General features: G+C 41.4%; 1 protein-coding gene across 2 annotated transcripts in view; it reads right to left on the reverse strand.

Annotated features, from left to right (window-relative positions):
* The window catches only part of LOC139708144 (serine/threonine-protein phosphatase 4 regulatory subunit 3-like), a 44,014-nt gene extending 33,584 nt beyond the window's left edge, over positions 1–10,430 (reverse strand). For both annotated transcript variants that reach the window (XM_071620121.1, XM_071620120.1), the window contains exon 1: positions 10,167–10,430. In XM_071620121.1, the coding sequence (XP_071476222.1) occupies positions 10,167–10,326 (160 nt within the window). In that variant the 5' untranslated portion in view covers positions 10,327–10,430. The remainder of the gene's footprint in view (positions 1–10,166) is intronic.
* Between the last annotated feature and the right edge of the window lie 359 nt (positions 10,431–10,789).

Here is a 10,789-nt window from a genome sequence, read left to right on the forward strand (position 1 = left end):
AAAGTCTACAGTAGGTACGGTACTTTAGATTTACCCTCATTTATATCTTGTAAAATTGTACGTCGTACCGGTATTTTGTTGTTATTTTTCACCACAACATGGGACCTTACAAGTTTCATGCATCTTTCTCGGCTAATTACAGTGAGGTACATTGTACATGTACACTGTACATGCAGGCAGCACAACCACTCAATCCCTTTAAATTTCCAATTCACATATTGTACCATGTATTTTCTTTTACTGTAATTTTGTGTGATACTATTCTGATATTGTTTTACTTACATGTATGGAAAGAATTACTGCAATTTATCACAAGAACTACAGTACATTTTTGTGAAGAAATTTTTTTCATTTTTGTAATCATGTTTTGTTCAGATAAAATGAAATGTCATTCATAACACAACTAATAAAATAAAACTGATAAATATCACTTCCAATATCACTATTATCATCACTGACATATCTCTTTTTACAGATACAACACTATACAACTGGCAAGAATATGGTAAATCCTTGTACAAAAGTTGTACCTGTACTCTTTCTCTGGATTGTCTAGATGACAATTTGTAAGAGTATGTGTGTATGATAAATCAGTTAATCACATGACTTTCAATATCAAATCATAACATTTTACTGTTCTTGTCAAGTTTTATGAGGGTCAAATTTCAGAGCAAACAGCCTACCAGTACATGCAGGCAGGGAATGCATGCATTCTTTTGCAGTGTTGTCAGCACCAGCATAATCTGTTACACTTTGATTTTGCATTTTGTTAAATTGCAATGCTAAAGAGACGGTGTGGATCATGTTCCTATCCACGCGAGTTGTCCTATGTAAACAGTTGATCATCTTTATTGCGGAGTTGCATGCATCTGTTTGAAAACTTGCCAAAATATTGAGCCTTTTTTTCTTCCTCTGCCACACTTAAATCAAGTTTGGTAGAAAGACCTGATGACAGCATCTGTAGCATAAAAAAGGCATTTTCACATCAGCCTGATAAAAATCCAAGCTTGAGATATTTTTCGCGATCGCAAAGTAGCGCGCTATTTCATTTCCTATTCACATCAGCCCGAAAAGAATTAGCCCGAAATTTTTCCAACTAATTCGACAGCTGAGCATGCGCAAACAGTGTCGGGTATACCAGTAGAGCGCACGCTTTCCAAAAAATTACCCATGTGATCGCCATCACACACACTAGGCATGATGGGATGCATCGCGCTAATTTCTTAAGGCGATTTCACATTATCAAATAGCGCGCTATTTCATGATCGGGTTAATTTCCCAAGTCAGAAAATAGCGCGCTATTTCGAAAGATCGGGCTGATGTGAAAACGCCTAAGGACTCCTCAAGAAGCACACAACTCTCATTGATGGTGTTTAGATAGGTCATATTTCTACTTTCTGTCAGCTAAAAAGGCATGCGATCACACTAAAATCATGATTATATTACGTTTGAACATGAAGATACCAATAAATCTTGAAGCCGAAAATGGCACCCCATTCTTGTAAATGAAATCAATTTTGAAGAACATCAATAGCTCTTATTCTAGTGCCTATGGTGTGTATACATTGTATGATATGATGAAACTCATTCCAATACATAACCTGTGAGTTTTCTTCCAATCTTTCTCTGCTGAACTTCAAATTGAGCTTATTGAAATGTCAATTGAAGTATATCAGTTGGCATTAGCCTGTTAATACAGTATATGCTGTGCAATACACAAGGTTTTAATTTTTTGCGAATTTTGCAAGTCAGGTGCTATTTGCAAATTTAACACCAAAAAATACTGACGCTGATCCCCACATGAATGTAACGTGCATAGTGTGTACATACATTTCTCCATTCATTACTGTACTCCGCAAACACAAATTTAACCACTCACAAAATTGCTGGGAGGCCCCAATTATCTGAAAAATTAGACTCGCTAAAAATATGCCATATGCAGTAACATAAAACTCAAGTCATAATTTTTCCCATACCACGGTATCCCTCTACTACTGGGAATTCAAAGGTGTGGTGTTTGCTGTTGTTGTTGTATTTGTTTTTTGTGACAACTTTTTTTTTTCTCTCTCATTGCCGCCTTTCACCCCGGAGAGGTGCTGCCTTAAAGTACAGCCATCGATATATTTCTTTCTGTCTGCAGGTCTGTCTCTCTTCTGAATATTCAAGAATTGATCCACAGCTGGTTTTTGTCATTGCTCGCTATACTTCTCTATCAAACTGTTACATTTCTCTGATATTAAGAAGTCAAATGGTGAAATAACATTGTCTTCAAAATCTTCTTTCATTGCTTTTTTATTTTATTTCTCACTTTTTTTTTCTTTTTTCTTTTTTTTTTTTTTTTTTGGGGGGGGGGGGGGGGGGGTCATTTCAATAGATTGTGAGCACATCTCTTATAATTTCTTTACATGTTGACAACTTATCAAACAATTGAGGTATTGCTCATATGGCCAAAATTTTGAAACAGGACCCTAGATAGACGGGCGCTTATGCAGTTTTGTACTCCATCAGTATTTTCATATAATCTATGCCAGCCACAACGCGAGATAGGGCCAATCATGCACTTGAGGGTCCTATATTATCGGTACCTCAATTCGGGTACATGCCAAGGTGATGTCCCATGAACCACCATGCACTGATGAGCAGCTGGCAAGCTCCTCTGGTTGTATGGAACGCCGTTTGACAAGCAAGGTGGCTAAAGCCCGCCTCACACTGAGATTTTGACTAGCAATAGCTTACAATCCGTTTCAATACAACACTGAGCGATACAATGCGCCACTGCTCTCTGTTGCAGGACTATCTAGCTTGTGTGTGTTGAGTTCCATGGCACCCTGTCCCTGCTCATGCAGCACATGGAAGGGCATTAAATTTCATCTTATGCACCTTTGTGTTTATACATGTATGACATGAAAGTACACTGCTGAAAGGTCATTTGATTTTATACACAAATATCAAACACAATTTGATAATCACAGATTCATATGCAACTTTGCATGATTCTCATTCATTGCAACATTTTGGGTGATATTTGCATTTCATGTCAAGTTTCATTTAATTGCAAGTTGAATTTCTAGCAATGGGGCCCAGTTCAATACACGTTTCAAAAGCCAGTATACCCCAACAGTGACAATTCATCACATTCGCTTGCTAATAAAGCGGAACATGTGCCTGTGCCAAGCATATGCGCATACGCATACAGTATGATGAGTAGCAGGCGGATCTTGAACTTGCATTCATACAAATTACATTGTAAATTCTGCACGCACTCGGCAATGTTTATCACAATAATTTCAATTTCCTTATTCATGGTCAAAGTTGTATCGTAAGACATCGTAAAAAAGCTGAAACAGGCCAGAATAAAAGTCGGTAAAATTTAACACAAAATATAAATTATTCTAGCGTTAGAGTGCTCTAGGTTCTACAGTCATTTTGAGGTCAAAACTGTGTGGCCCCCAAACAACCCCAGGATAGCCAGATATTTGGAACATTGAACGTTAGGCCTAGATTTAGATACTAATCAGAAGATCATGAGGATAATATTATATTCTGCGGTCTCTAGTCTATAGATCAACAATCAATGCAACATCAGGCCTAGGTCTACAAGATCTAGCAATGCCGGCAATCGTGTACTTTATGGCCCTCTATTATCAGTACCTCATTTCCCGGACGCCAAGGTGATATCCCATGAAACACCATGCACCGAGCAGCTGGCGAGCTTCTCGTGCTGCATGGAACACCGTTTGGCAAGTGATACAGTGTAAGGTCACTAAAAGCCTGCCTCACTCGCTGCGCTTCTAGCTGCGCAGCTGACACGTCGAACACTGTGCGATCGCGATATTGCATGCCTTTGCCCTCCGCGGCACGATTATCAAGCTTTACATTCATACTGTTGGATCGCAGAAACTTTACATGATCATGGTGCAAAGTTGGCAGTAAGCCTGTGATACAATAGCTTCCATTTTTGAACATCCTAGCTAGCCACAACAGTTAAATGTGATTATATTTTATGCCTCCTTCACCCATCCTGACCCCATCACAAATCGCGCCAACCACCCACGCAGGCGCGGCTTGTGTGTACGTGTGTGTGTGTGTGTGTGTGTGTGTGTCCATGTAGTGGCTGCCCATAAATCAGTAACTATACACAGCCCGGTCAATGTACACGAGTGCGTGCTTTGCATGGCGCTTGATCGGGCCGATCGGGCGAGTAAATCGGTAACTGTGTAGATCTAGACGATATAAACATTAAACAGACTGACAAATCGGGATAAGATTTTGGTGGGTTTTTTCCCATCATTTCACAGAATAATTTTGGTACTTAAGGCAATGGAAACAAGGAAAAGTAGAAATTACACGGCGCGTAATATATGTCCCCGCCGGAAGTAGCATTTTGTAGCAAAATGTGCAATATAGGTAAAAAATCAAGGTCAAAGGTCAAAGAAGTCAAAGGTCAAAATTCTGTGTAAAGTTTTGAAGCCCTCACCTAGTGCCATCACATAAAGCAAACGGAATCAAAATCGGGTTAGAAATGGCGAAGGAGTAGCATTTTGTAGCCAATGTACAATACAGGTAAAAAATCAAGGTCAACGGTCAAAGAAGTCATAGGTCAAAATTCTGTGTAAAGTTTTGAAGCCCTCACCTAGTGCCATCACATAAAGCAAACGGAATCGAAATCGGGTTAGAAATGGCGAAGGAGTAGCATTTTGTAGCAAAATGTACAATATAGGTCAAAAATCAAGGTCAAAGGTCAAAGAAGGCAAAGGTCAAAATTCTGTGTAGAAGTTTTGAAGCCCTCACCTAGTGCCATCACATAAAGCAAACGGAATCGAAATCGGGTTAGAAATGGCGAAGGAGTGGCATTTTGTAGCAAAATGTACAATATAGGTCAAAAATCAAGGTCAAAGGTCAAAGAAGTCAAAGGTCAAAATTCTGTGTAGAAGTTTTGAAGCCCTCACCTAGTGCCATCATATAAAGCAAACGGAATCGAAATCGGGTTAGAAATGGCGGAGTAGCATTTTGTAGCAAAATGTACAATATAGGTCAAAGGTCAAGGTCAAAGGTCACGACTGAAATTCTGTGTAGAAGTTTCAAAGCTCCCATGTAGTGCTATCATATAAAGCAAACAGAATCAAAATTGGCTCATAAATGACAGAGAAGTAGCAAATTGAAGATTTTGATCACACACGGACGCACACACGGACGGACACACGGACGGACGGACGGACACACACACGTACGGAGCCCGTTTCATAGTCCCCTGCTCGAACTCGTTCGGCGGGGACAATAATGTGTCCTCTGCAATTCGTTGATTATTGATCCCCTGTTTGAGATATAACGCAGCGTCAATTTATTTAAAATCATGAATGAAGGACGAAAGTTTACCACTGGTTGCGTTCAGTTGTATGCCAATATGCACAGCACCCTGTTTGTTTCTGCCCGATTACGCTGCGCAGGGAAGGCCTGGGTGTTAGAGCAGGGAGGTGGGATCCCACCCCCCTGGTTAGAGCAACCATGGGTGCGTTTATAAGATTTTTTTTTTTTTTTCTGGCCAGAAACAGTGTTTTGAAACACTGTTTCTAGCAAGAAAAAAAAAATCTTATACACGCTAGCCGTAACTTGAAACAGTGTTTTAAAACGCACAAAGTAGTGTTTCAAAACTGTGTTTCTGTAGAAACAGTGTTTTAAAAATCTTATAAACGTGACCGCGATCTCAAACACTGTTTAAATGACTTCACAATGCCTTGCGTGTGCCCTGTTTGACCTTTTGCTGAAGAACAAACTGCACAGAATGAGTTGCGCAATGGCACAGTCTGAGAGAGAGCCCCAACATGCTCGGGGGAAGAGTCTTATAAACGCACTCCTTACAAAACCGTGTTTCAAATCAGTGTTCCGAATCAGTGTTTCAAAACAGTGATTCTCGGCATGCAAAATCTTATTAACGCGGCCTACGTGGTGTACAAGTGCTTTCATTATGCTCACGCACACTGACACATCACACTGCATCCCAACGCAAAATCTCATATACAGGAACACAGCACTTGAACCCGCGGTGCCTGATAGGTACTCAAATTCCCACACACTGCTCGATTAGGGTAAAATCTCACACCGATAATATAGGGCCGGAAAGTTCACGATTGCCCAGTGCCAATGAAAGGGAGCATGGTTAAAAATGAAATGCACATCCTACGATTCACTAAATTAGATCACGATAGACTGTAACATTTGGGGATTTAGTAACTAGACTGTATACACAGCTCAGTTGCTGTAAAAACGAGACAGGGCTGTACCAGGATGGTGCACAACGTGAACATGGTGATCGTGTTGAGTTTTGATACTTAACATCATTTTTGTCACCTCAAACTCATTAAAGACAATCTTCATTAATTAGACTTCATGACTATGTTATCGACATCGACATACGCAACTCACAACTTACCGAAAACAAAGATTGTATGCAGCGTGTGTGAACGGTACAATGTCTTTCACTGATAATGTACATTGTACAAATCAGGAACTATAGATAGTTATCGCGTGAACTCCCGATTATTCAAAATGGCCGTCAGTGAAGGACAATGTATGATTGAGGGTACCACCTATCATCACCCACTGTAGCTCATTTACTCCAAAAGCGCAGAACAAATTTGCCTGAGTTTTGCCTCAAATATGCCATAAATACTGCAGTTATTGTGACCGTCCTGTTGATTCTGAATCTCCGTAGTGAAATAACGCCATTTTAGTGCATGCAATGCATTTTCTTTGTGCGGCTTAAAAAGGCACCTCAACATCGGCACCCCCTCCCTAAATAGGTAATACACATGAATTTCACAGTCATGCTTGTGTAACTGTGTTTTTTAGTTTGTGTACGAGTTTGTTTTTTGTGTCTTCATTATTATTATTTTCATAGCTTATGGCGCTTAATCCCACGCGTACTTTATCGTTCTATGCGCTAACACTAACAGCTATGATTAGGGTGTCGGATTGCGCCCTTCCTACCTTCGTACCGTTTGCGCCCTATCTCACAACACGCAACTCCCATAGGACGCTGTGCAAAACGCGGGGTGCGCCGATTTTGGCAAGCGATTTTGAGCCGGATTTTGCCTTTATTGCATTTTCCACATCATGCCGACATCAAATCCTCACAAATTTGGTATCATATGAAAGAAGAAGTTTGTCTTCACATTGTATCAGAGCGCTGGTACATGAGTCCTTCAATAAATTGGTGTAAATGTCGTTAGAAACACGTGGATCCCCATATCTCAGCGTCTGCTTCGGTACTTATGTGTGTATGTGTGTGTGTGTATTGTATGTTTGTGTACCGTACATATACATACGGCGCGCCACGTCTGCCGCTCGCTGCACACCCAGCTAGCTAGCTAGGGCATCGCAGCAGCTGCAGGCATGCATCACAGCTCTAACAGTTGGGCCGCCAGGGCAAGCCCTGTCAGTAACGTCAACCGGGCCGCTTGTGTTGCAAACTGCGCTACCCCGGTCGACAGCAATCAACGCACGATGTTTGATACACACCAATTCCACAATTTACACAAGGATAATGCTAAATGCCATGTGCCTTCATGTAGACTAGCTTTATACATACAAGCAACCACAGTCACAAACACTATTGATAACATTGACTCTCGCTTTTCTCAGACAGCCGATGTGGCAGTTATCACATGAGTTTAACCATGCAAACAAACAAGTTGTACGTACGTAGAGCCACAGCTGTAAATGATCGGCCTACGCGTGGAAGACACGATTGAACAGGAAACTGTGAGTACGATCGAGTACACCTATTAGTTACAAATACCAATATTTGTTACTGAACTTCTAATCGAGGATATTTTCAAAAGACTGCTTTAGCCTGTAGGCCCTTTTGTGATAAAATAATGCTTTTATGGATGGTGGTAATTTGGCATCACTTTCACGCGAGTGGCTGCTGGGCGATTACTAGTACTAGTATGCTCCCTGTGCATATTATGCCCATGTGCTGTGCATGCAAGCTAGCTGCCTAGCTACATGTATGAATGTACTGATACTGGCGCGCGGTGGCAAGGCTAGCTGCCGGAGGCAACATTGCGTGCGCTGTGGTAAAGACATATGGGCACGGTCGGCTGGCGCATATGGCATCCTCGCTCTGCAGCGCAAATGCATGCTTTCGCGCTAGCTTTATCGCAGTGATGGGGTTGCGTGCGTGGGTCTGCAATGTAAACAACTGCGCCGTGTGTGGTATGTAAGGGTCGCGAGCACATTGTATACACACACACACACACACATACACAATCACTACATGCGGTGTGACGACATTGTGGAGGAGTGGCTTCTGCGCTTGTTACGTATATTTTCTAACCGCTGTACGCTCATTATCCGATCGCTTGAGATCCTCACGCGAATGCAACTTTCTGGAGTAATGATTTGGACACATTTTCCAGTGTGCTCGACAAAAAAGTGGGTAATATTGCTGTGATTTGAAAGTTAAATTTCTCGAGATAGAAACATCATTTCGCCATGAAATTTGAAATGTGCCTTAATGATGCAATTCTCTTTCACATGAAATAGTTCAAAATTCGTTTTTCAGAGAATTTCAAAAGTTGTAAAAATGCTTCAGACACCCTACTATCATATGCGGGGTGCCGATGCTGAGGTACCCTGCCGATACGTGGTACCCTTACCATACCGTTCGCAAACACTGCATGTAATCTTCATTTTCGGTAAGTTGTGAATCGTGCAGACCCTAGACCCCGTCTATGTCAATATCGATAACGTAGACATGAAGTCCAATTAATGAAGATTGTTTTTAATGAGTTTGAGGTGACAAAAATGTTGACAAAAAGACCGGTCTGTATATGAATTTCGGGGATATGTTCCGCGGAGACTGCGTCTGGCTTCACGGATCCCCTCCTGGAGGAGAGCGATAACGTCAAAAAAATAAGACTCCTCCGGACAGACGGATCTTTCTAACAAAAATTGTGTCAAGTATCAAAACTCATGGCGATCGCCATGTTCGCTTTGTTGTTGTGCACCATCCTGGTACCGTACTAGCGTACTAGTATGGGTAAACTCAGCCCCCCAGCGCGTGCATAATAACAAGTTGTAATGCACGCGCTGGGGGCCCCAAGTTTACCCGCTAGGCCGAGTTTACCCATATACGGTAGATTCTATCGTCAATTACCGTATAGTCGCCACTTGCATGCATTTCCTATGCACTCCCGGGTTGGCAAACTAACAATGGGCACTGAATTAGTTCGCCGCCCATACTAGCGCGCGTGTTATTAGCGCATGTGTTTATACACACACTTCAATGTAGGATGCATTGTGTATCAGCACGTTTGAAAAACTTTTTTAATCTGCCATCTAAAATCCATTCATATCAAAAACATTCTCGCATTAAAAATGATTTTGTCACTTGTTACATGATATGGTAAAATACATTTGGATTAGAATCTACGTACGATTAATTTGTGTTTTTATGGAGGAAAAAGGTGAATTAGGAATGTCTTTTTTTCAGGGCGATGAAAATCCGTCGCCCCAGCTGATCTCCGATTGCGGCATGCGTTACATGCGATGTGAATGTCTGGCGACTTTTGGTAGTGCCGACTTAATGGTAATCGACGTTACAGCCCCGTCGCATTTTTACAGCGGCTGGTGGATGCGCTGTGTAATGTTTACAGTTAACGTTAGGGATTTGGAGGATTCTGCAGAAAATTCTCGATGTTTTTAATTACATTGGCAAGTTTAACCGTTTAATCGCTAATGGGAGATCAGACTAGATTCTAACTGTATTTATTACTAGGATTCTAACCATGCTAACATTACTCGTTAGCCTACCCTAGGTGGCTTACTTTAGTTTTGATCGAGAAAGAGGAGTGCATGCATGGCCCATGGGATGCCAAGCAAGCCAAGGATTGATGTGATAAGGAAAGCTACAAGTAAAAATTTATTTGTAAACTTAGCTGTCGAAGTTGGCATGTGAAGAAAACATTGGCTCTAGTTAGGCCACTGAAAGAAATAGACTATAGAACAACCACTATGTAATAGTCATGCATGAAAGCAAGCTAATTGTCAGTGAACGGCTACGGTACATAAGCTAAGAAGCAAGTGAATAGACCACAGTCTCGTTCAGTAGTTGCCCGCAGGTAAAGGGCCATCGCCTATTGCAGTTGGGTCTAGCTACGTACCGTCCGTTTCCGAACAAACGAGCAAACACATCCCATTCAGTCGGTCCACCAAACATGACGATACATGTCCAGTGCCTTTATCATCCCACTGACGCTCATCATTCAGCACATAAAGTTTAACTCTCCTCCTTGTATCTGACATTTTGGAGGCCAAATACATTCCCGATCCACCAGAAAATTAGGATTTTTCAGGGGACTTTCTCATGTCGCGATACGACGTATCATCTACGATAAACACTTCACTTCGCAGCCATCTTGGTTGGGCTTTACACACAGCCTGACGGGTTTCCCGCCCTATGAATATACAATTTCCAACTTAGGTGGTGGTCAAAGGTCAATGTTGCTGCGTGCGGCAAGTTTAAATAACTTTTGAGACATCTCAAAGCCGAAGAACTCAGATCTTTGGGACATTGTTGAGCGAAAAAAAAAATAACACAAAAGTTAACCATTGCCCTGAATCCCAGGAAAAATATTTCTCATTATTGAAAATCATGCTGATACACCTGTTAGTGTGTTAAGTGGCCATATAGGCCTAGCTCCGTAACAGCAACTGGCCAATACCACGATTTTGCCAACTGTCTAAAATTTGTCTAAAATTGATTGTTTGTTTGTTTGTTTTTTAA

Source organism: Diadema antillarum, unplaced genomic scaffold, assembly GCF_040938485.1.
Source record: "Diadema antillarum isolate AM-2024a unplaced genomic scaffold, OU_Dant_1.0 seq00001312_RagTag, whole genome shotgun sequence".
In the NCBI taxonomy this organism is placed as follows: Eukaryota; Metazoa; Echinodermata; class Echinoidea; order Diadematoida; family Diadematidae; genus Diadema; species Diadema antillarum.